The sequence below is a fragment of the Rhinolophus ferrumequinum genome, chromosome 13 (genome assembly GCF_004115265.2).
Source record: "Rhinolophus ferrumequinum isolate MPI-CBG mRhiFer1 chromosome 13, mRhiFer1_v1.p, whole genome shotgun sequence".
Classification (NCBI taxonomy): domain Eukaryota; kingdom Metazoa; phylum Chordata; class Mammalia; order Chiroptera; family Rhinolophidae; genus Rhinolophus; species Rhinolophus ferrumequinum.
In genome coordinates this window covers 41236209-41263266 of record NC_046296.1, presented here as the reverse complement: position 1 = coordinate 41263266, position 27058 = coordinate 41236209, and the positions used below count along the sequence as shown (strand labels likewise).

The following is a 27058-nucleotide window of genomic DNA, read 5'->3' as shown; positions in this document are numbered from 1 at the left end:
AGCTTCATATAAGCAGACCCACTAAACCCCAAGAATACCAAGATTGCTGAGTGGTATCTGAGTGAATAGCAAGCTCCCCGATGATTGCAATAAAATAAGAATTCCTAAACTAGTTGCCGTGTATGTGGTTCCAACACTCTTGAGCACAGGATTTCTAGCACGTTTCCAAGGAATGTATATCGATTTAAGGAGCAGACAGGTGCCATGCCTGACAGCTGTTGAGAAAGAGCTCCTTTTAAATTAATAGTAAGCATTATGAGCTCAGAAACTTCACTGACGTGCTGGGAAGAACAGCCTATGCCACAATAGTAACAGGAATTTTTATTACATAACTTGATTTTCTTACACATCTCTGTCCATTTTTAACTTAAGACTCAAATTGTCACATGTTGAAAGTCATTGTGTTTTTCTAAGATGGTTTCACTAACATTTAATAGCTTGAAGTCATGTGCTGTGTCAATTTTCCAAATGTTTCTGAGTGAGAATGAAATTCATCTACATATGAATAGTAGAAAATGTTCCCACTTACGTTGTACACCCATATCTTTCGTGAGTTGCAATCAGTTATTTCAAAAGAGGTTCCTGTGGGACTCTTTAAACTACTTTAATAGATTATCATCTCCAGAATTGTCTATAATTGATGTGACATATATAATCTGTAGGGCATTATGTAACTATTACACCATAATCATCAGTGTCAAAGACCTTTTATAAAAATTGACAATACTATTCTGGTAATTTACCAATGTCTCCAGATTCTTAAATAGTGTTCTACAAAACAGAGTTTTACTGTGGTTTCCTTAATGAAATGATCTTTTCTACTATAATGTGAGACATTGCAAATGTATACTGTATTTTGCCATGTATAATGCGCACATTTTTGCCCAAATTTGTGAGGGGAAAATAAGGTTGCGCATTATACATGGGTAGTACTAAATCCACATTTATATAAATGTTTTTAGTCCTTTTACTTATGTTTGTGAGTTAAAATTGCAACTCTAGAAATCAATAACAATATCTGTATGCAAAATAATACCCTGGAATACGATAATAGGTTTTGTTAAACTTACAATGAACTTGCAACAAAAGCAAATTCGGCCAACGATTCAACGGAATGAAACGAAGAGCGAAGAGTGACATATTGTTGTCCACAGAGTAAGTGACTCTGACTTGATAAGACAGGCGATGCCGACTTTATTAGCACAGCGTGAACAGCGTGACATTTCTCTTCGTACACTTTAGGCGGGAGGAAGCAATCTAGCTGATATTTTTACAAAAATTATTGGAAAATGAAAACAAAAGATTTTTTTCCCTGAAAGCTTGGGCCAAAAACATGGGTGTGCATTATACATGGGAGCACATTATACGTGGCAAAATACGGTAATTTATCATTCTTTCTTTACACGTTAGGTCATCGTAACTGAACAAGTTCATGTACTCTCTAAGATATTCTCTAAGAATTACCATGGTAACATTGAGACAGTTTCATTTCAGACCTATACATGAATTACTTGAAGATCAATCCGAATTTAGTATGTAAAATCAGTCATTTAGTCTGTAACCCATTTATATACAATCTATATACATTTCATCCCTAAAAGTATGTAATATATGTGTCTGTATTTATCAGCATTCTTTCTCTACACAGTTCAAGAACATGAATTCCTAGTGGGTAACCCTGTTCTTCTTAGTGTAAATGTTGTGTCGGTTGAGCATCTTTTCTATACGGACTTTAAATATCAGCTACTCTCTAACCTTAAAGATGTCATTTCTCAGTGCATATACTTTACCTAGTAACATTTACTTTTAATTTTATAGGTAAACTAAGTGGAAATTGACAAATAGCCAACTAATTTTTAAAAACATTACCAGAGGTTTGTCTGGTGTGCTGTGTTCTAGGCTTTTTCATTTTTAACTCTCAGTAAAATCACTGGGTGCTCTGTATCAGTGGCCTTCATCAGCTACATGTGTCCACCATCCTCTCTACGTGACTCAGACCCCCCCATGTGGACATGTGCCCGTAACTATGGGCGTTTAAATGACGATGAAAGCATTCTGACCGAATTCTGCACGAGGCTTTGCTTCAGGTGCACCCACCACTCCTTCACCTGTTATTTACAGTCAGTAATCATCCAAATGTTTTGTTTTCACTGAATCCTTTATCAAATGTAAGCAAAAAATTTTTAACTGACCTATTTTTTCTGTCTAGAACAAAGAAAACAGTCATACTAGTCTCCATAACTTTATGAATTATTATTATCTACATTTTTGGACTGGCTTAGTCATACTTTCCAAGTACCACATGTCCCTGCAAACTGGAATAGCATTCAAGGCCTGCATGGATCCAAGTGGCACCAATGGAGTCTTAATGGTTTACAAGACTTTCAGATGCACTGTCAGGAGAGAAACACGTGTCATACTTATTTCAAACCTTCCAAGCCATCATGCACATCTGGGGGCTTAAGTTCCACTGTCATAGCAATGTTCTTTACTATCTGCTAATGAAATGATCCCTTACTTTAAAAACCACTATTCCTAGGATGACAAGAACTGGGATAAATGCATACAGAATCAGAAAGTCGGCTGTGAACCTGGATGTTGCACCCGGGCAGATTCTCTCAATGAATTGAGTTCCTTGATTGAAGGCACACATTGGATTAGCCGTCACAGAACCATTTGAGCTGCCTGCCAGGGAAAAGATCGACAACGTCAGATTTGGTAAATACTAGTTGATTAAATCACATCCCGGGTAGTTTAATCAGCAAGTATTTACTAAATGCCCACTAAGTTCTTAGCACCTGCTAAGTACCCCTCTTCATGGAAGATACAGGACACTTGCGAGAGCCTGGAATTCATAATTAGATGAAGCAACAGTGAGTGTTCTGGGCCTTGGCTTCATTTGAAGATGGAATTGGGTTTGTTTCCAGTCTGGGTATGTATTCATTACCACAGTACACATAAAAATCATCATCACGTAGCACTGACTATCTTAAGGCAGTAACTGCTGTTATCACTGAAAGATATATAAAACAACTACTCAAGTCTATCCTGTTCTTTAGTTATCTTCACAGAGTGGCCTGGGATTTCCCATGGCCATGAGGACCTTGTTATGCTCCCACTGCCATCTCATGGGATCGGGGAACAGACTTTTGCCAAAAGTGGCTTTACTCAGCTATATACTGTGTACATTTTGGAAACAAGAAGCCACTGCAACCTGCTTCAGCCTGTTCAGTAGGTGTAGGAACCGATTTTATCCAAAATATACTGGAATTTACCTCAATGTACATTAGATCTGCCATTTTCTAATAACGTCAGAGTGGCCTAAAGCTATTGACCTTTCACAGGTGACTAACCTGACCACTGCTGTTTTCTTTTAAAAATTAGAGGAATGTTAGCCTTTAATTTCGAAACGAGGTTTTAAATCTATTTATTGTAAGATATAGCTTTTATTGAAAAAACACATTTCCCTCAGGAAATTGCTTCATCAGAGTAATATGTAGAAACAATATTCCAAAATAAAAGACTTACCACAAGTGAAATTCCGTCCATAGAACTCATTGACTATAAGAATCTCACTGCAATATTTTTGGAATGTAAAGTAAGTGAAGATTTTAAAAGGAATGGGCATTTCTTCTATGTTTCTTAAGAAAAAGAGAAAGAGATGAAATTCAGTAGGCTCAGGTAATAGTCCTACCAAATGAAAAGCAACCCTTATTTTATTTTTCCCAACATGAATATGGTTTTTCATCACTCATTATAAAAATTGTGCTTTCTATAAAAAATTTCAAACAATACTGAAAAGTATAAAGATATACCACTGTCCAGAAATAACTATTGTTAACATTTTGGTGATGTATATGACATGTGTTTATGTGTGCTTGTAAGATTTTACATAAATGGAATTATAAACTCTTTAGTCTCTTTCCTAACCCACTGATTTTTAAACAAATATATGTCTCAGACGTCCTTCCAAGTCAATAAGCATAGCACTCCATCATTTTTTACCACAGCTTGGTGGTCGCTTATATTATAGTAGAAACCTTGATTTAACAATCCCGATGATGAATTGGTGTCTAATTTTTTTGGTAAGTGCCATTGATATAAAAATAAAACACACACCTAGCACATCACATTAGAGGAGGATATTTGTGGTTAAACAGAGATTTTAGGGCGCTAGTGTATGAAATGAGAACTAAACTACAATGCAAGGGGAATGGATGGAGAGAGGAAACAGATATTCGCTGTGAAAATGAACTGTCTGCTCTCCAGCCTGTTTCAGGAGAAACCTCATGCTGACCTTGTGGCCTTCTTGGTCTACTCTGTAGCTTCTATCAATCAACAAATATGTATTAAATTCTTTTTATTTGCAAAGCACTAGTTCTAGGTGCTTGAGGAATTCAAAAGAAGTATCCTACCCCTAAAGAACTAACAATGTGGTTGTGGACACAGAAGATATATCCTTAAGATACACAATGGGCAATGATGTGTGCCTAGAAAGTATTAAAAACCAGTACCACATGTCCATGGCATTCTTGTATTTAGTATATATGATTTCAGTTATTCCCAAGTGACCCCCAAATGCCACGATTTTCAGTTCTTGGCCATTTTCTAAGGCACAAAATTGAATTAGCCATATTGAGAGGCTGCTAACCGGAAAGGATAGGTAGGAATCTGGGGAGAATGTAAGGGTAAAGGACGGACCCTCTAGGAAAGCAGACTGGAAGGCACAGACATATCGAGGGCTGAGCATGGGACCAGATGGACTTAGAAAGGCTGAAGCAGCGGATTTGAAGTGGGAGCTGTAGTAGGGGAGTTTGGAATGGTAGCCAGGAACCATCTGTTTCAGGGCCTTGCAGTGGATTGACATTAAAGGATCATGAGAGAGATCATGATGAAATCCGTGTTTTAAGAAAATGTGGCCTCAGCAAGTAGGATGGGCCAGAATAAGGGCAGATTAAGAACAGCAAAGAGGGAGCAGGCTACAGCAGAAGTTCAAGTGTGAGATGACAAAGGCGCGGAACATGATGGCTACGAGAGGATGGCTAGAGTTTTCCTCCTTGAGGTAGGAACTGTATGCCATCATCTTGTACCGCACCACACAAGGCAAAACAAAGTAAAATCTCCACATGCATTTGTGATTTGACATCAGAGAAGAAAACCAACAGGATGTGGTGACTGATCCGTGCGTAGGTAGTCCAGGCAGCAAGAGTCGTCATTCACTTACTCGCTCAATTCAACAAATATTTTTTGCAAACCTAATTAAATGGGTTCAAAGCCTCGGGGTGGCCACTGAGAAGAACTGTAATGCGAATGAGACACAGCTGCTGCCCTGAAGAGGTTGGCAATCTATTAAAAGAAGACTGCAACAGGAGGCGCACGAGATGGGCTATGAGAGACAACAAAGGGAGAAACAAAGGGACAGCTCACCCAGCCAAGGGAATGGTGGGCAGGCTTCGTGCAGGTGACAGAGGGAGACAAATGGGTCGGTGAAAGACACAGGAGGAGAACCGGCTATGTCATAGAAATCCTTGGAATACTTTCAAGAGGGAGGAACCCTAGATTAAATATGTTGACATGGGACTGTCCACATTACATTGCTAACTGGGGGGGGGAAGCATATATACTTTACTCCTTCAAAATAGTACAATTTCATTTTTATTACAAATTATATAAACATCTGGCAAGATATACAACAAAATTTAATTCTGGGTTGTGACGCGTTAGGTATCTTTCACTTTCTTCCTCATACGTTTCTGTATGGCGTGCATTCCACACATCCCCAAGAACGTGTATGATTTTGTAAGCAGACAGAATAGTGAAGCTATTTCCATTTGTCTTTAAAGGAGGAGGCAGCCAAAAGCACAAATCTGCAGGGAGGTAGTCAGAGAAGATGATGATTTGAGGGAAACATATAAACTTAATGACAAGGAGGTTGATGTGGCCTCCAGAACAGAGATAATTTAGTGATGAGAGTTAGAATCCAGGTGAAACATCGGGATGCTGAGATTTTGCAAAGAAGCCAACAGCATTTGTTAATGTTGGCTTCTGCCTGTCTTTTAAGAATTAATGCCCTTTTCCTACAAACCAAATACATGAAATATTGCCAGATTGATTGGAACCCATAAGGATTGAAATACGAAAGAGGAGACGCCTGCTGCCCAAGGTTGGGTCGATCACTTGCTGGCTGGATTCCGTGCCCTTGGGGTGATTTAACTTGTGCACTTTTTCACAGACGCCAACAATCACGTAAAACACCACAGACAAATACAATATAATGGTGTCTTTGTAAAAGAAAAAAAATCTCCTCGACTGATCAAAACCCAGCTCACTTCACTTTCTAGAACTCACTACAGCTTATTAATTGTTTTCACACTGATTATCTCACTTGCTTCTCTAGATCCCTTGAGGCAGGGTCTCCATTTCATAAATGAGGGAACTAATTTAGATAGATAAGTGACTTGCCCGTGGTCACACGGCAGCCAAGTGATAGAGTAAGTCTCTGACTCCAGGGTCAGTCCTCTCTCCAGGGAGCCACATGCATCCTGGGACAACCTTCACACTGGTGGGACTGGAGCTAAGTCTGAGCTTAGTTTTCTCACCTTGCTCTGAGAGTTCAATAACTAAACATACAAATATAATTACATACAGTAAATGCTCAATAGCTTTTTTCTTTATTTGATTTTTAAATCAAAGAAACAGAGCCCTGCTCACATTTCCTCAGTTTACTTACTAGATCCCACTCACATCATCTGCCTGGGCTCATTTTACCCTTCTAAAATTTTCCACCCTTCTTGCTACCACTTTCATAGATGTATATGTTTTTTATTTATGCTATTCTTATTTTTATATTTTTAATATAAAATATTTCTTTTATAGTATATATGCTACATTTTATTTATATATCTTTTTCTTGGTTATAAAATGATGCTGGTCAATTATAGAAAATTCATAAAATATAGGAAAATATGAAGAAAAAATATATATCATCCAGAGCTACTGTTAACATTTGGTGTGTGTCCTTCTAGTCCTGATACTTTCTTCAACAGTCTTTTATCATGCAGGCTCTTTTCTTATCTGACTATTCTTACTTCCTAAAAGTAACTGGGAATTTCAAACTGGAATAGAGACTTAACAGTGCAGGGGCAAGAAATGACCTAAATGCATGCGATTTAGCTTGTAATATAGGCTGTGGGTTTTTCTGGAGGATAGATTGGTTTTTCCTCCTGTTGTTATAATGGCTTATTACACGTGAATCATACTGATAACTTGCCTAACTCGTCATTTCCTGATTCTCAGTGTGAAGACATCTTCTTGAACAAATGGCGAACAGTTTAAGTTCTAAGCACTAATGAATAGCAAGCACTGTAAATACTCCAGATTATAAGGTGGTACCTTTAACCAGTATCACGTAGCTCTCCCCTGGAATTCCTTAATAACCATCATTATCAGGTGATCAATAAAAACAAATCATACCAGCCTAAATCCTTTGACTCATCATGACTTACCTGACAAATCCAGACCCCACAAGCACCCCAGCAATGCAGAGCAGAGCCACTACACTGTTGACCACATTTGGGTTTTGGACCATTCCAAGTACCACAAGAGTTAGAAATTCACCAATTAAGTGGGGGGCCAAGACAGCAGCAGAGAAATATCCAAATCTGGCAACCTCAGGGTATAAGCCCAGAGTCCTAGAAAAACATAAGGTCTTTAGTTTCTCTCCAAAGGTTATCATTTCAGAAAAATACTACCACACTTGCCTTCTGTGAATGAGTCCATGGTGGTTAGCGGGAGGGAAGATGGGGGAAGAGTTTGCAGGGCAAGTCAATTTCCCATTTGAAAGGGCTTTGTGGGTACAGAGCCAATATTTGAGACCATTTATCACTGCAAATTGTTTCTGTCAGCCACCTTTTCCCTTCTACAGCTCTTTCAGCTCTCCTAGGAAAATATTAACGCTTACCAATGGTCAGAACTAACTGCAGTACTTAGGGTTGTTGAACTCTCCAGGCTTCTCCATAAATAACTGTAATTCTATCCCCACTGGTCCTACCCAAGCTGACCTACTACCCTAATGCTAAGGGCTCACCCGACCTGCCTCTCAGCCCCTCCCTCCCTGGACCTCATCCCTATTATGTGGGGTTATTGATAGTGTGAAAACCCTTCACTGCTTTCACCTTCCATCAGATTAGCCCTTCCCGGGCCTACTCCATTCTATTCTTGTCTTTTATTCTACCAACACTTTCTACCGATTTGACCTTCATCTTCTTGTAAACTACCCTATATCCATGTCCCTTAACTCTTATATTCCTTTCACCAAATAACATTTCCCTAGTGATAGCATGTCCTCAACAACCATTAGACATGGCTGCTCTTTCTTCCATTTGTAGAGGAAGGAAAAGGAGTTGGCTTCTCTTATATCCACCCTTCCCTACCACTCTTCAAGACCATCTGCCTTTCCTCTTCCACAAATCAAGGATATTTATACCATCTTTATTAAATGGTTGAAAGGATTACATGAATTAGTACATTTAAAGCTCTTAGTGCCTGACATAAAGAAAGTGCTCAATATGTGTTAGCCATTATTATTATTATTATTATTTTCCTTAGCATAATATTTGTGCTTCCTTATCATACTAATCTTATACTTCCTTGAATTAAAGTCATCTGGAGATTTGTTTATGTCCACAATCCATTATCTGAAACACTTTAGGGCCAGATTTTTTTGGAATGTGGCAATTTACAGATTTTGGAAAGGTTTTACACGGCATAGGCCATACTTGCTGCAGTGGGAGCCAAGACTCCACCTGTCATCAAGCATGTTAATATTTTTGCTAAACAGGAATATTGATGTGGGAAGAGTACTAAAAACCTCCTGGCTCTCTGCCCTGGAGCTCTCCCTCTGTAGGGCACACTGGCCTTCTGGAACCCACCCAGGTGGCCTGGCCCAGAAGGACTGAACACCTGTGAACACCCCCTTACCAGTAGCTCACGCTGCTGAAAATCACGGTGGCAATGACGCTGAAGGGGAGGACATGTAGCACGTAGGCCAGCAGCATCTGCCACTTCTCGTACAGGCCATCTTGGCTCTCCTGGTCACTGACAGCTCGCAGCACAGGAACTGGGCACAGAAGGCAGGTTTCACAACAGTTGGTCACCTCACAGCCGAGGAAGGGAGGGCTAGCCCAAGCTGAACACGCGGTCTGTCGTGGCTGCATGGTGAGGACCAGCTGGGGCTTCCAAGTCATGGAAAGAGGGGGCCAACTATAAATACCCCCCAGCCCAGAAATCTACACTCCCTGAGTTACACAATACAGTTGCAAAAGTCGTTAGAATTTATTTCCTTCTCCTTAAAGTGGGGGGAGGGATGTCACCAAGTCAAGAACACACATGCGAAAGGGGCACAAACGAGTGACACGAGACACTCTGTCCTCATTTTGTGAAGGGTCTTGGCACAGAGCCTCAGGCAACCAGGTATTGCTTCTGGGCTCCCACTGAGTTTGGAAATTAGATGCCGCTGCCCTAAAATAGGCTCCAAGAAGAATGTAACAGTACAAAGTTGGCCAGGTATCAGCCCCATGGACTGCGCATTCTAATGGCCAAAGCAGGATATCAGGAATGATCTTCCCGTAAACCTTTCCAAACCCTGCCTGTCAGCACCTCATAACTTCCTGTTCCCCTGGATCCTTAGAGGCTCTCAGAGAGATCCACCTGATGAGCTAATTCACATGAAGGGTGAGTAGCTCCGTAGTTACCTTTCCCCAGAGAAATAATCTGAGGAGCGCCAGGTTGAGCTCAGCGAAATACCCTGATAATGGTGGAGACTTGCAAGTGATGGCTGGAGAAGGGAGATATTCAGGGAGAGAGGAGGCTCCCCCATCCACCCTGCCACCCGGGGCACACCTCCCAGGCATGGCACTTACACAGATTCACAGCGTTGAGCATGCCTGTGTATGGCATGGCACCCACAACCTGGTACAGGAGACCCACGCGGTCCTGGAAAGCACCCTTTAGCACATCGTTCTGGACCCGTAGGAGGAAGAAAATGATGAACAAACCCATGATCAGATTCTGAACCAGTCGCATGATCACCGCCAGCTTATTTCTCATTAAGTTTTTCGTCACTCTCCTGAAAGACAACCCTGTTTTAATTCTTTCTCTTTTATTGGTGGATGTCTAAGCACCTATAATGGAGTGAGGCTCTTACCTCAAGAGAACACATAGTTTAGCGAGAGCTCCAGGGGAATCCTTGGTTTTGAAAGGAACCATCGGCAATGTTTTCAGGTGTTTTGTTCTTTCAATATTCTCCAAGATTTTGTGATAAACTGCTGATTCTTTGTAGGCAGATTCAATCATCTGGACTCTCTTGTAGGTTTCCATTTCCCGTTCTTTGCTTTGGGTATCCACTGATGTCAGGTCCACTAAATTTTTTCCCCAAAAGAAATAACCCACGTGTTTTTACATGAAGAAATCAAGCATATACACAATGGCTAATAACATATGTTTCGTTATTGGTTTAGGAGTACTAACCATAATACCTCATCCCATCAAATAATACCTGTTGTTAATGCCCACCTATAAAATTAGAACATTTTAAAGCTACCAGGGCCATAAGGATCCCACTGGGACTGTCTGGGAGAATTCAGAAGCTCAGCTAATTTTTCTCTGACAAAGTAGGGATACCCCAATTTAATAGAGATCCCCATCTCATTCTGATAGGTGATCAATCTATGCCAAGTTAATTGACTGGCCAAATTAATTCCTTGAAGAGGGAACACACCAAAAACAAAAGCAAAAACAAAACTCACTCATGCTGTTGTCATCCAAGCAGAAATCTGAGATGATACATTTTTTAAAAAAACATTTATGATGATGAATGTGAAAGAAAAACTTACTATAAAAATCAAAAGGGTTTGAATGTTCAGGACAAGGGTAACTGCAGCCATTGAAGAAATCAAGCATCTCCACTGGTGTCCCGCAAAAAACTAGCTCCCCGAAGCTCAGTATGGCGATTTTGTCAAAGAGCTGATTGGACAACAGACGGTGTTAGTGTATAATCAGGTCACCACATCCTTATAGAAGAAAAGTTTTCAAGCAGTCAGTCCTTTGATGATCTCAGCCATATATCAGTATTTTTACTTCATCCATTGGAGACACTCGAAATGTCGAAATAAGACCCAGTCTTATTTTAATATAAGACCCGGTATAATAGAATAGAATAGAATAGAATATACTGTAATATAATACCAGGTCTTATATTAATTTTTGCTCCAAAGGATGCATTAGAGCTGATGGTCCAGCTAGGTCTTATTTCTGGGAAACACAGTAAATCTCACTCTTCTCTATAATGTGAAAATACTGATCTCCACCTGACAGGACAGGTGTGCGGGTTACATGAGCTAGTGCTGACGGAAGTAAGCTTCCATCCTTTACCCATATCAGGAGCTCCTGGCTCCAACTGCTCTGGTTGCTGAATACTAATCTCTACCCCGTGATTCTCAGCTCAACACACACAGGTACCACCCTTGAGGAATTGGGCAGGAAAGAACAAGAGAGGTCCCCCTCTCACCTGGAAGAGCTCAGAGCGGGGCTGGTGAATGGTGAGAATCACAATGCGGTCCCTGCGAGCCAGTTCTGCTAGCAGGACAACGATCTGATTCGCCGTCATGCAGTCCAGGCCGGTGGTTGGCTCATCAAACAGCATGACGGCTGCCGGCAAAGAAGGGGCAGACTTCAGAGTCCCCGCTGAGCCTGGGCTCTGTGCTCTAAACTCAGAAGTTTGAACGTCCCTAATTTGAGCTGTTTTACCCCATCCTAACAGGGCACAGCGAGATGTCCCTGCGTGTAACTGTCTTTCAGCCCGAGCCCAGGAGAATGAGCCTGACTTCCCAGGTCTGGAGCACATTCCAGGCAAAGTCCTCCAGGGAGCAGGGCAGCAACAGCCAAATGAGTCCTGTCACACAGCAGGATGGACTATTTGGGCTCCGTCCAGGGGACCCTGAGGGAACAAGGGCTGGCAGGCTGGCACTGACTTGTTCCTAAAAGACTGAGAAGAGGCTGGTTCAAATGACACAACCTCATTTCATGTCATCAACACCAACAGGGTCTTTGCACTGCAAACATCATGGACGCACGAAGCAAAATCTGAGGTGGGCAGGTGCTTGGGTTCTTTAGCGGGTATAACTGTAGCTTATTTCTACCCCAAAAAGCGGCAAAGGCTTTTGAGAGCATCTCTCTTATTTGCCTTCCAGTGACCAGCCACCATGTGGAGAGCAGGCCATTTTGGTCTGCCCCACTTCTCTCCCTCCCTCCTCCCCCACCCTGTGAAGAAAGTATCCAGAGGCAATATGTCCTCTTCCAGATGCTTATAGTGGTGATGTTTCCCCAGGGGGTGGGGAGAATGACCAATCCAGGCAGGGAAGCCAGCTGACAGGTTACCCATCTTGATAGCCCCTCCCTTCAAAATATGCACTTTTAAGTCCCACTTTAATCGCTCCCATTTCATAAATACTTCTAGTCACATCAGAGCTCACTGGCTTTCCACAGCAGACACAGTGGTACTGCTCTAGTAAGAAGTGAGGATGGATAGGGCAGGCCCCCAAAATCATGGGCGACCGTAAATGAACATGAAAACACAAATGCAGTGTTTCCAAGTCCAGGAGCTGTTTTGTACTTGGGTGACAGAAGAGCATCAGGAACGACATAGTATTTCCCAAGAAACTGGGTCCTGAGTTTGAAAATCCTCAGTGACTTCAGTTCCGAACAAACCCTTTTCACAATGGAGACTGTGAAGAAAGGGCCTAGTGTGTCTGCAGACACAGGGGTCCCACTTACTGGGATCCTGGAGGAGCTGGGCTGCGATGGAGACCCGGCGCCGCTCGCCATTGGAGATTCCCCCAAAGGTGTGGTTGCCAATCAGTTGGTCTGCCACGTGGCTCAGACTCAGCTCCGCCATGACTGCCTCCACCTGGAGGAGACACAAAGTGCAGGAAGGCTGGTCACTGCCGGGTGGCCATTCCAATTCATGGCCTGAGGGTGCCATGGGACAGGAAGCACACTTCCCTTGCATACACACCTATTACAATAAAATCCAATTTGGTTCAAATCACAACCTCATACATGTGGCTGACGAAAAGAAATAATATGAATTGCTTTAAAAAAATCCTTAGAGCAACAAAAACTACTTACATCTGCTTCGGGGAAATTCCCCAAGAAACAGTGGAGACTTTGCTGGACTCCTATTTTCAGATGCTGCGGTTGGTCCAGCCCAGACCGAAAAATCCCCCAAAGACATCGTTACAATATAGCTTGTTCTTTTCAGTGTTTGGTTTTTGAATCTTTATTATAATAAATGTTTTATATGTTTTTAAAAATACAATTTAGCATGAAATAAACCTGATTTCCCTTGTGTACCCAAATAAATCCTGGAGTCCCCCACCATGGTCCAATCTCAGTGGGGTTTTACATCAAAGAAATATAATCCAGCTATCAAAAGTAATTAAAAAATAATGCCAATCTTTACTGAATCTCTTTAAGGACCTTAAAGAGAACTCAGTTTATAACCTACAGCCACACTTCTTTCCCCCCCAATTCTCCACATGCTACTTATACCCTGCAGCTCCTCGAAACCCCTCCTTACTCTTCATTCTCAACTCCTCTACAACAATAACAACTAAAAAAGTTCTTTACTGACTCTCTTATCAAGAAGGTTGGTCTTTTTCATTCCTCTCCTTCTTCCTCAGCTTATCCCCTCTCCAGACACCCTTCAGTGATCTCTATTTCTGGCCTTTCCCTTACCGAGGACCCCATCTCTGCAGAAGGCCCTGGGAAAGCAGATAGAAAGGGACAGAGAAGAGTTTTATAGACACATGGTAATGAGTTTTGTTCCCATGCACCTCTAATGTGATGCTGTTACTTTTATAATAAAAAAAGAAATAAAACACTGCATTAAAAAAAAATCACAACAACAAACAAGATTGGAGTAAAAGAGGGGATGATATATGAAACAAAGTTACAGAGGACACAGGGGTTGGGATCAAAGGCATAGAAGAAGCTTTGACCAAAAGGAGAGACACATCTGAAACAGATATAAAGAAATAATGAGAAGGTTAAACCTGCATAAATAAACCAGCATGATTTGTTTTGGAAAAAAGAAGGCTTTCCTCTTGCCATCAGAGAAGAGGGATCAGGGAGTTGAGCTTTCTTGAGGTGGCTGGGTTTATGCCCTCACCATCCAGGGCAGACTCCTGAGCATCCCTTTTGTCTGCTCTGCAACAGCAAGACAGGAGTAAAGCTTGTGCCTCCTGGCTCAGAAGGGATGCTCAGAGAAGACATTCACTTCATCTGTTTTAGATATCTCTCATCCTGGCAGGAAGCCTCTCCCATGTTTTGCAAACACTATTGGGAACGGAATTCAGAGTCTGAAAAGGGACGATGAGGACCATTGGGATCCACTGGGATCATCAGCTTTCTCTATGCTATGTCCTCACATAAACTGATAGATTTCTTACCACTCCAGGAGAGGTGCGTTATTGTTCTACTTACACTAGAGAAGAAAACAGACCCTGAGAGAAGTCCATAACTTGCCCAAGGTCATGCCATTTACAAATGGCACAGCTGGGATTGAGAGCAGGACCGTCTGTTCTCTCAAGTGGTCCATGCAGTACAAGGTTTAGCCAACAGCCCAGCAGACACAGCTCGCCCATGTCGACCATGGCCTATGTTCAGGTTCCTCAGGGGACAAAAGCAGATCTGCTGTGCTCTGGCCTCAATTATCACCAGCACTTCCATCTCAATTACTTTGCGGGATTTTATACCCTGTGAATTGGATTTGCTCAGAAAGTACTCTCAAGCAGGCAGAACTTTTGCAGGACATTTAGGGGCTGCCGGTGTCAGGGAGAGGGACCATTCACCAGGGAGAAAAATTTGCCATCAATTCATTACAAGGTACCTGTGACTTACTGTACTGAACATTTATGCAAATATGTGCATTTTCTGGGGAAAGAGCTCAGTAACTTTGTCAGGTTCTCTCAGTGGGGTATTTGACATAAAAGTGTCGGTAATTCAGAAGAATCTCTGCATGACTACATTTCTCCCACCCAAATAGCAATCCGATCATCTCCGACACAGTTTAGAGAGGAATACTAAAGCAACCAGAGTCAGCCTGCAAAGGGGCTCACTTCTCACTCACTGTCAGTGCCGCTAAATCAAGTGTGCATGCACGTGCCTCACCCTGAGCTGACCTCTGACCTCCGTCTTCTCAGACCACAGTGGGACTCAGGAGACGCTGGGGACTCAGGGGGGAAGACGGAGCTTGAGGGCCTCGGTTACTGTCCCAGCTCTGCCATTTCCCATTGTCTGATCTGAATCTCCTTGGGTGTCAGGAGAAAATGCCTCCCTTTCAGGGATGACACCAGAATGAAATGAGATGCTATGTGTGAACAGGTCCTGCCTGATGCCAGCCAGATATGAGAGCCCAGATATGACCTGGCAGAATAGTAAACTTGCAATGCCCTCTAAGCAGTCTTAAGTAACCTCCAGGGAGGAAACAGGGTTAGGCATCACTCTGCGGGTCCTTCTTGAGGGCCAGGGCCCTTGCTAAGGTGCCTCTGGAGTGAAAGCTGTACTCCACGATTGTCTAGGACTCTCAGACATAGTCCCATCCTGTAAGCCCTGCCTGAGAGTCCAGGGCAGGGACAAGATGAGAAACTCTCTGGGGACAGGCTCAGCCGTGTCTGGTAAAAATGGGGTGACTTGCTACATCCTTTGCTGACATGAAGGATTCTCTCGGAGGCTCAGTGGCATTAAAGGCCAGCCTTGGAGCCTGAACTCTAGATGTAATTTGTGTGCCCAGGAGGAAGCTCACTGAGGCCTCAGGGTGGTGAAGTCTCTGAGGCAGATGTCACAGATCTCCTCTAGCAGCCCTGAGAGCCCATTTCCCAGGGAATTGTACCTGTTTTGCATGGCACATCTACCTGTCCTTGGTTCTCTGTGCATTCTCAGTCCAGGCCTTCAAAGTCCAGACAGAAATGAGGCAATGTTTCCAGGTAAGGTCCCTGTGGGTTTACCTGTGGCTTCTTCCAAATTGTGTGCATTTAAAGAAACAGATCGGAATCTAGACAGAGGTGACCATTCAATAGTTCCTTCCTTCGCTACTTTAATCCAGTTCAGATGAGGCACATTCAGGATGCCTCAAAGAAAGCAGAGAAAAGGCTCAGCAGGGCTGCAGGGTAAAGCACAGGGGGGAAATGAACCCTATCTGTTCAAACACAGTGCTCCTAGGACAGCGCCAGCCAATAGAAATACAAGCCACACGTAGAATTTAAATATTTTAGTAGCCACATTTTAGAAAGCAAAAAGAAACAGGCGAAATTAATTTTCATAATCTAACAACCCAATACAGCCAACATATTATTTCAACCCATACTCAATATTTTTTAAATTACTAATGAAATATTTCACATTCAATTTTTTTCAGACGAAGTTTCTAAAATCCGGTATGTATTTTACACTCACAGCACATCTCTGTTAGGGCTAGTCACATTTCAAGTATTCCAAGCCACGTGTGACCAGTCAGTGTCACACTGGACAGTGCAGGTCTAGACTCTAACGGGGTGAATAGTGAATGGGGAGGAATGGGCAAGTGGAGGGAAGGAGAGGTGGGAAGCCACTGGGGGGTGATCCCCTGGTGCCCCTGCGCGGAGGCCGGGGCCACTGTGAGGACAGGCGGTACCCACCTTCTTGCGGACGAAGCCCGGGGAGCCACCGCGGATGGCCAGCAGCGCAGTGTAGCCCAGCGTCTCGCGCACCGTGAGGTTGCTCAGCAGAGTATCGCTCTGCGGGAGAGGGAGGCGTCAGCGTTGTCCCACACCCCGGCTGCAGCGAGCTGGGGCCGGGGACGTGCCCACCTGCAGGACGTAGGAGAAGCAGTCCTGGAACTGGTCCCTGCGCAGCGCCTGGCCGTTCACGCACACCTCCCCGAGCAACGTCCCCGTGCGCCACAGCCTCCCGGACATGGCGTCCAGCAGCGTGGTTTTCCCCGAGCCTGGGGGCGAGAAGAGAAGTTCGTGGAGAAGGCCTTCCGTGATGCATCGCAAGAACGTCCCAAGACTCTCAGTGGACCCTTGGTCTAGCTCTGACTTGTTCTCTGTAGCCTCGTGGGTCAAATTGTCATGGCAGAAACGAGTCTTGCCGGCTTTCCCCCTGAGTGAAAGGGGTTACAAGCCATTTCTCTCACCTGGGTCAGGGCTGGAGGGGCTTTGTCTACCTGTTTATTTGATTTTAATGCTGTCTTGGATTGAAAAAGAAAATAGTGGATCAGAATAAAAGGAAAATCAGGGCTCTTGGAAACGGTTGATCCTAGGACATCTGAATTTCTTTGGGGGGCCCCTTGGTATAGTCTGGTAGTTCCTGAAAGTAGAGGACATCGCCTAGAGTCTTGCTAATCAGGTGTGGTCTGGGGACCAGCAGCAAGAGCATCACCTGAGAGCTTGTCAGAGGTGCAGAATCTCAGGCCCTGGCCCACAGCTACTGAATCACATTCTGCTTTTTTAACAAGATCCCTGGGTAATTTCTATGCATAAGAATTTGAAAAGCACTAGCTCAGCGAGTCCTTTGGTAAAACCACATTGGCCTCAGCCAGCACTAACAGCCTTAACTATAACCCAGCTGGTTGTCGCTAAGAACTTTCCCACAGAGGAGTTGTGGTGAGCCTGGCGCTGAGGTGACCAGATGCTGCTGTTTCCCCTGGTTTTACTTCTTCTAGGGTTAGAGATTAGGTGATGTCTTTAGGCGTCTCCTGTTCATATTGGACAGAAGTTCACACAGGCCTAGAAAGTAATGGAGACAGGAACAGGTGTCACCAGGCCTGCCCTATCCAAGGCTGCTACAAAGTTAGAATTAACAACAGAGGGAATAGGCAGGGGGTTCGGAACTGTCTGAAAAGCTACCAAAAGAATTCCACTGAGGATGTGATGACTTGTGCAATACCAAAGAGAAGACCTTTTGTTCAAATATTTTAAAGAAACTGCTTGTTGCTATGAGGGGTACAAAGATGAAGAAGCCACACTCCTGTAGCAGTTGTCTTCTTTTCTATCCCAGGACTGACAAAGCTCAGAATTAGCCCCAGAGTGTTAAGGTAGAGGTCAGCATGGAGAAGAGATAAGAGTAAAGAAACAAAATATGACTTCATTGGGTTTATCTTTCAAAATGTGCCCTGAAATTTCCCAGTCATAATACCAGGATTTGTGTGTGGTTTTCTAACTAGAAGCCCCCTCCCCTCCCAGCCTTACATTTTTGGGATCCAATCTCAGCTCTTACAGAAGCTCCAAGTATCCTGCAGCCTGGATTCCAGTCTCATCACTACATCAAAACTGGCCTCCCTACAGTCATCGATGCTACTTCCTTGTTGCCAAATATGGTAGGCATTTCTCTGTATGTCATTTGACCTCTCAGCAGCATTCGACAGTGTCACTTGCTCTTCTCTATAAATGGCTGCTTCTTCTCAGCCTCCTGAGGGTGACATTCAAGGATCTCTCCCGGGCCTCTTGCTTTTCTCATGTCACACATTCTCACTGAGCAGCAGTGAGCATAACTTCCTAACCAGCATGTGAGGGAGCCACCTTACAAGTAGATTCTCCAGTCCTGCCAAAGCCTTCAGATGAAGGCAGCCCCAGCTTACTTCTGACTACAACCTCATGACAGACCCAGACAGAATTACTTGAGTAAGTCGTTTCCAAATTCATGACTCATAGAAACCCTGAGATATAATAAATGATTTTTGTTGTTTTAAGCCATACTTAATTTGAGGGTACTTTTTACATGGAAATAGACAGCTAATACTCTTTTCTGAATATGTGTCAAATACTTATTAACTCATTAATGAAGGTACCAGCAGGGTGAGAAAGTTCATTCATATATACTATGTATAGGCAGTGGAGATTAGAAGGTTAGAATAAGTTGCAAAGTTAGACATAAAAAATAGTTAATGCCTTAGGATGTGACACCAAAGGTGCAGAAAACATAGATAAATTGGACTTCATGAAAATTAAAAATTTGGGGCACCAAAAGACATTATCCTTAGTGTAAAAAGGCAACCCACATAATGGGAGAAAATATTTGCAAACCATATTACCTGATAAGGGAGTAATATCCTGAATATATAGAGAACTTCTAAAACTCAACAATAAAAAAACAAACAACCTGATTCAAGACTGAGCAAAGGACTTGAATAGGCACTTCTCCAAAAAAAATATATGAGAGAGATCCAAGATGGCGGAGCAGATAAACACTGTGCCTATGTCCTCCCATGACCACAACTAAATTATAGAACAATAAACCCAGAGAACCATCTGAAGTCTAGCCGAACAAAAGTCTTATGATTAAAAATATAAAAAAGCCACGTCCAGACTGGTAGGAAGGGCAGAAATGCAGAATGGGCCCCAAACCTCCATGTGGCAGTTAAGAATCAGGAGGGATATCTCAGCCATGGAGGTTCCCCCTGAGGAGTGAAGGATCCCAGCCCCCCACACCAGGCTCCCCAGCCTGGAGTACTGGTACAAGGAAGAAGAGCCCCCCCACAGCATCTGGCTGTGAAAAATAGTGGGGATTCTGACCATCGGGGATGAAAGGCTACAGGAAACTCAGATGTCTTCTGAAACAGCCCACACACAGACTAGCTCACAGGCAGTCACCTTGATCTCCAGCAGAAGGACAGTGACTTGGGAGGGGTCAGAGACATAAGGGGGGCAGACTGAATTATGTGGCTTCAGGGGGAGGATTGGAGGACAGTTGGCATTTTCCCCTGTGTGAGGTCCTCCTCCTGTGCAGCCTGGCAGGTAGGTGCCATCCTTCCTGTGTTGAGCCTACCACGAAATGGCCAAATCTGAATCTGGCCTGGTGAACTCCGCTGCTCCACCCTGCTGATTCACTGGGACACTGCCCCACCCAACCATCCCAAACCAGGAGGCACTTTCTCCCAGAGCAGCCAAACTCACCTGCATTGCACTCTTTCTTGGAAAACTATCAGAGTCTGGCAGGCCTCCAGAGGGCAGCAACTAGCCTAGGTGTGCTCTGAGACTCTTGTTGAGTAGCTTCAGGCTCAGCACTGGCACCAAACCAGAATTTACATTAACCTGATGACCACAACTCTTCCCATTCTAGTGACTTCCCAAGATCCTGTCTCACCCAACTTGCATACTGCATGAGGCTTTATCAGCAGCTGAACCTTAAGGGAGCTGGCAGGTGGCAGCAGGTCTCAGGGTGTCCTGAGCTATCCCAGGCCTGGTACTATTGGCAGATGTCCTGAGTTCGTAGCGTGGCCTTTACCATGTGCCACCATGGTTAGAAAAGGCAGTAAACAACAATGGATCACTTTGTGGATCTTACCAGGTAGTCCCTGAACAGTCACAGGCAGTGGGAGAACTGGGCCTGCACCAGAGCCCCTTCCAAGAGGTCCAAGACCCAACATTTTGGAGGTTAGCTACAGACCACAGCAGAGCACTACCTAGTTAACCCCACAAGTGACACATACAAAGGGTGGTCTCAACAGGCACCAGAGCCCACTGGGGCAAATTCCACTCAGTAGGGTAGGCCCCCTGCACAGTAGCGCATAAGCTGTGGACATGGCCAAACCCCATAGCCAATCAGCCTCAGAATCAATCCCACCCATTGACATGCCAATAGCAACCAAGACTCAATTATAGCAGAACACACAAAGGAACCCCCACAAGGAACACTCCTGGAGCACCCATGTAGGTGACCAGAGAGACTGTGTCACTGGTCCTCACAAGGCACTTACTACATAGAGCCACCAGCCAAGACTGAGAGACACAGCAGATCTACCTAATATGTAGAAACAAACACAGAGAGGCAGCCAAAATGAGGAAACAAAGAAATACATCCCAAATGAAAGAACAGGAGAAAACTCCAGAAAAAGAACTAAATGAAATGGAGGCAAGCAACCTACCAGATACAGAGTTCAAAACAATGGTTATAAAGATGCCCAAGGAACTTAGTGAGAACTTCAACAAAGAGATAGCAAGCATAAAAAAGGACATAGAAACCATAAAAAAGAACCAGTCAGAAGTAAAGAATACAGTAACTGAAATGAAAAATGCACTAGAAGGAATCACCAGCAGACTAGATAAAGCAGGGGATCAAATCAGTGATTTGGATGACAATGTAGCAGAAAACACCTAATAAGAACAGCAAAAAGAAAAAAGAATCCAAAAAAATGAGGACAGTTTAAGAGACCCCTGGGACAACATCAAGCATAACATTGGCATCATAGGGTTACCAGAAGGAGAAAGGAGAAAGCAGAGATTGAGAACATATTTGAAGAAATAATGACTGAAAACTTTTCTAAACTGGTGAAGGAAATAGACATACAAGTACAGGAAGCTCAGAGAGTCACAAACAGAATGAACCCAAACAGGCCCAGACCTAGATCCATTATAATTGAAATGGCAAGGTTAAAGACAAAGAGGGAATCCTAAAAGCAGCAAGAGAAAGGCAACTAGTAACTTATAAGGGAACTCCCATAAGACTGTCAGCTGATGTCTCAACAGAAACTTTGCAGGCCAGAAGGGACTGGCACAAAATATTCAGCATGATGAAAAACAAGGACCTACAACCAAGACTTCTCTTCCCAGCAAGGCTATCATTTAAAATCGAAGGACAGATAAAAAGCTTCCCAGACAAGTAAAAGCTAAAGGAGTCCATTGACACCAAACCAGTATTACAAGGAATGTTAGAGGAACTTCTTTAAGATGAAAAAAATATATATCAAAATTATGAATAATAAAATGGCAATAGCTACATATCTATCAACAATTACTTTCAATGAAAATGGATTAAATGTTCCAATCAAAAGACATAGGAGGGCTGAATGGATAAGAAAACAAAACCCTCACATATGCTGCCTACAAGAGACTGACTTCAGATTGAAAGACATACACCGAGAGAAAGTAAAGGGATGGAAAAAGATATTTCATGCAAATGAAAACAAACAAACAAAAAAGATGGGGTAGTAATACTTATACCAGACAAAATATACTTTAAAACAAATGCTATAAGAAGGGACAAAGAAGGACCCAGTAATCCCACTCCAGCGTATTTATCCGAAGAAACCTAAAACACTACTTTGAAGGGACATATGCATCCTTATGTTCATTGCAGCATTGTTTACAATGGCCAAGATGTAGAGGCCGCCTCGGTGTCCATCAATGGATGAACTGATAAAGAGAAGGTGGTACATATATACAAGGGAATATTGCTCAGCCATGGGAAGGAATGGGTTCTTGCCATCTGCGGGAGCACGGATGGTCCTGGAGGGTATTGTGCTGAGTGGAGTAGATCAGACAGAGATAGACAGATGCAATGTGATTTCGCTTATATGTGGAATCTACAGAACAAAATTAATAAACAAAACAGAAATAAACTCATAGATGCAGAGAACATATTGATGATTGCCAGATGGAAGGATAGTTGGGGGTGTGGGTGAAAAAAGTTGAAGGGATTAAGAAGCACAAATTGGTTGTTACAAAGTCATTATGGAGAGGTAGGTTATAGCATAAGGAATATAGTCAATAATATTGTAATAACTATGTATAGTGTCAGATGATACTAGATTTCTTGGGGTGATAGATGAGAGGGGATTGGGGGGGCAGGGTGAAAAAGGCAAAGGGATTAAGGAGTACAAACTGGTAATTACAAAATAGTCATGAAGATGTAAAGTAAAGCATAGGGAATATAGTCAATAATATGGTAATAATTATGTATAGTGCCAGGTGGGTACTAGACTAGTCAGGGGTATTCTTAAATTATGCAAATGTGTAACTACTATGCTGTACACGTGAAATTAAAATAAATAAAATTGAATGTCAAAAATATAAAAATATTTCAATAGTATGACCGAATATATATATATATGTGTATATATATATACATACACACACACACACACACACACATATATATCTCAATGGCCAATAAGCATTATATATATATACATATATATGAATATACACACACACACACACACACACACATATATTCATATATATATATATATATGTATATATATATATATATCAATGGCCAATAAGCAGATGAAAGGTGCTCAAGCTCTCACACCCATTTGGATGGTTACTATCAAACAAACAAAAACAGAAAATAACAAGTGTTGGTGAGGATCAGGAGAAATTAAAACTCTTGTGCACTGTTGGTGGGAATATAAAATGGTGCAGGCACTGTGGAAAATGTTATGATGTTTCCTCAAAAATTTAAAAATAAAATTACTGTGATATTTGTATACTCTTATTCATAGCAGTATTATTTACAATAGCCAAAATGTGGAAACAACCCAGGTATCCATTAACGGATTAATGGATAAGCAAAATATGGTATCTTATATACAATGGAATATTATTCAGCCTAAAAAGAAAGGAAGTTCTATCACATGTTACAACATAGATGAACCTTGAGGACATTATGCCACTTAGCCAATCCCAAAAGGACAAACACTGTACAATTTCACTTACATGCGGTACCTAGAGTAGTCAGATTATAGAGCTAAAAGAGGAATGGTGGTTGACAGGGGCTGAAGGGAGGAGAGAAAGGGGAGTGAATTTAACAGGTACAGAGTTTCAGTTTTACAAGATGAAAAAAGAGTTTTGGGGATGCATGATGGTGATAGTTGCACAACAATGTGAATCTATTTAATACCACTGAACTACGCACTTAAAAATGGTAAAGATGGTAAATTTTATGTGTGTTTTACTACAATAAAAAAAAGAAAAACAAAAAAGGTTAATGTCGTACAGGGCAATAAAACCCTGACCTTTGGGGTTATCTTTCCTGAAAGGACAGAAATCATTTGTAACTAAATAATGTGCTGCGAGGGAACATGCAACCCAGAGTCTAGGTCCTCACCAATAGCAAATAATGAGTCCAATAAAGTTACCTTTCCCTGGAGTGTCGGGTGACCTTAGGCAGGCTTGCATTCTCCACCATTCTCTAGTGAGACTTTGAACACCTTATGTCATCTTTTGCCTCACAAAAAAAAGATTTGATAAGCAATGCTGCCCTAGATAAGACACTAATGAAATAATGCCATTTTATGAAATGCTAAGAATAATTCATATAATTGATTTACCCTTTGATTCAACAAATATTTATGAAGCACCCGCTGTATGTGGCCAGCCCTGTTCTAATTGTTGAGGACACAGCAGGAAAATAAAAAATAAAAAAAGACAAAGTTCCTGTTCTCCTGGAACTTGCAGTCTACTGTGAATTCATGTCCAGTATAAAAGGATGGACATTGTCATCAAACCATGATTAGGTATCATCAGAAACTGACCATGAGCTCCCAGATCAAGGGCCCCCACCCACTGCCCTGCTGAGATGTGCATGAAGCATGACATTGGCCTGTGGGACACACTTCTGAGAAGATGGGTTCAATTCTTTGTTGTGGGCTTGCTCCATGCCACCCTTTTTTATCCTATACAAGGAAAGCAACAAGTAACAAATTATTATAGGGAGAACTCAGCTGTTGTTCTTTTTAAGGGAGTACATTATAATTATCAAACGGGAAGTTAGAATGGTCCTGGCTGTTACAATACACGCAGATAGTTATAAATGGTTAAAAAGTGGAAATAGGAACTGACAGGAAATCTCAGGAACATGTAAAAGTTTTAGTCAGTGAATTTCTTTTCATTGAACCTTAACACTGCTATTGCCCTCCAGTTGTCCAGCTGCTGTAGCAAGGGAGCGGCTGTGGATCTAAGTCCCTAGGTTGAAAGGGGCTGATCATGCTTCACTTTCATCACAGACTTAACATTATCTAGCTCTATTAAAAAAGATTAATGGAAGAGGAGAGAGTGGTAGTACATGTCATCAATCCACAAGCAAGAACTCAATCAAGAGGCTCCTGTGAAGCCAATTTGTCAGAATCTTAACCTCAAAATGAGCAGGATAGCCTAGTGTAGTGGACACTGTGGCATGTCACACAGAGCCCCTCAGGTCCAGAGCAACCCCAACCACCCGTCCACCCCGCTGAGGACTCACAGCTGTGGCCCTCACAGGGCATTGCCTTCAGCCACAAGGAGCTGGCTCGCTGGAGGCCACACCCTCCCAGGACAATCACTGGTTGATCCAGGGACACAAAGACAGACACTGAATTCAGGCTCAAGTGTAGTTATCCCAGGAAAGAGGAGGAGAAGGGTGAGGTGGGGAATGGACTCATAGATAGCCTCAGTGGAATCGCTAATATCTAATTCCTTAAAAAAAAAAAAAAAAGAGGATCTGGTATATGACATGATGTTAAGATTTATAAAGCCAGGGGGTGGCTGGTCAGCTCAGTTGGTTAGAGCGTGGTGCTGGTAGCACCAGGGTTGCTGGTTCGATCCCCACATGGGCCACTGGGAGATGTGCCCTCCTTACCAAAAAAAAAAAAAAAGATTTATAAAGCCAGATGTTAATACATAAACATTCTTTATTTTCATTCTCTATTCTTGCCTATATGTTTGAAATACATCATGATTTAAAGAAGGACCAATGAATGGGGGAATAAATGGGCCTCACTGAGCTTATTTAATTCCTTTTCCTATCTCTAGGCAAGGTACGGCTCAGAGAAATTGTGTTTACTGAGCACCCGTATACACCAGGCCCTGTGCTAGGTGCTTCCCATATTTTGAAACATGAGTTAGCTTACACGTTAGGCAGGACTGTATTCTTTTTCAAGGATCTTGTTAAAGATTTCACGTTAGTACCAGGTCCCTTTCATAGTCGGACATGTCATTAGATTTCATTCTAAGGTCAAACTTGCGGCCTCCTTGCTACAACTCAAATCTGGTTCCTCAGCGTGGTGTACACATCAAGTCACAGGCTTTTCTGCGTGCGGACCGAGAATTTAGAAAACTCCTCCCCACGCTTACCTGAGCTCCCCAAGATGCACATGATCTGTCCGCTCTCAATGTACAAGGAGACATCTTTGAGGATCTGCCTGTTCCACTGCTGCCGGCAAGATGTGATGTTCCACCAGGGCCCGACACGATGGCTTTAAAGGAAACCCCAAGAGGAACAGGGCAGTGTGAGGTCTTGGAAGGAAGGGGCCACACCCTTGTCCCCCAACAATGACCCCAGTTGTCTCCAGACAGGTTCCTCCGTGTTTTAGCCTCAGGGTCCTCCACTGTCGACCGTGGCAGGAAGTGACAGAAGAAGATCTCTAATGTAAAAGCACCTGCCTGGCAGCTGCTCTGAGTGCCAGCTCTCTTTGGCTGGCAGGGAGATGGCACATAGGACACTCCTTATTCCTTAGGTCCATCCTACATTCCTTCACCTGGCTTCATTACACCTCGTGTTGCAAGCACCCCTATTCCCCAAGCCCTCTCCATCCATATAAAGCAGGCTGTACACAAGGGGGGCACAACGGGAGGGGCCAGCACAACTGCCACGTTTGGCTTGGCTTCCAGGTCTGGCCACGGGCAGGAGGAGGCGCCATTCACCGTTGCTCTTCATGTCCTCCTGGCAGCCCTTTTCTCTCCTCTCTGCACCTGGATCCACTAAAGAAGAAGTGAAAGCCCCCATACATGCCCCCCCTTAGTGAGGAAAGCCAGCAGAAAGGGGGAAAGGCCCAGTCCTCTAGGAACATGCCCCACCTGACCACAGGTCAAAGCTCCCAGCGGGCGGAAGAGACATGGCTTACTTGACACTGTAGGAGGCATGGAGAACACCCAGGCTGTGTCGAGGCTTTGAAGCAGCTGCAGGAACCTCCTCTGGCGAGAGCTGGGAGCCTCTATTTATTTGAAGTCCTGAGGACCCCATAGGGGCCCAAAATGGGAGTTCCTTCATGGTCAACAGGCAGCAAAGGCTGGCGAATTTTCTGGCCTGAGCCTCCCTGGAGTGGCCTCAGCTGAGAAGGCAGCAGCAGATTGCTCGCCAACTCCTCACCTGGTCCCGGAGTCCCTGCTTAGGCCTTCCCAGCAGCAGGACGGGGTTTGGTCGCAGAAGCCATTATCTGATGTACCTTTAGCCAGAGTGTGTGTATTATCTTGGCAGTGGG

At 43.2% G+C, this 27058-nt stretch overlaps 1 protein-coding gene across 3 annotated transcripts; it reads right to left on the bottom strand.

The window, feature by feature from the left end:
- Positions 1-224: 224 nt before the first annotated feature.
- ABCG5 (ATP binding cassette subfamily G member 5) lies at positions 225-27017 on the bottom strand. 3 transcript variants are annotated; one of them, XM_033124637.1, is made up of 13 exons: positions 26702-27012; positions 25932-26053; positions 16905-17041; positions 16734-16832; positions 12832-12964; positions 11567-11706; positions 10893-11022; positions 10205-10418; positions 9921-10126; positions 8980-9118; positions 7506-7691; positions 3529-3641; positions 225-2685 (listed from the first exon to the last, which is right to left on the bottom strand). In XM_033124637.1, exons 1-13 carry the CDS (start codon positions 26845-26847, stop codon positions 2492-2494), a joined length of 1959 nt encoding a protein of 652 aa, XP_032980528.1. In that variant the 5' UTR covers positions 26848-27012; the 3' UTR covers positions 225-2491. The 3 variants fall into 3 exon arrangements, with proteins under 3 accessions (XP_032980528.1, XP_032980529.1, XP_032980530.1); XM_033124638.1 differs by lacking the exon at positions 26702-27012 and adding an exon at positions 23960-24048; XM_033124639.1 differs by lacking the exons at positions 225-2685; positions 3529-3641 and adding an exon at positions 5634-5867 and having other exon boundaries at positions 26702-27017.
- Between the last annotated feature and the right edge of the window lie 41 nt (positions 27018-27058).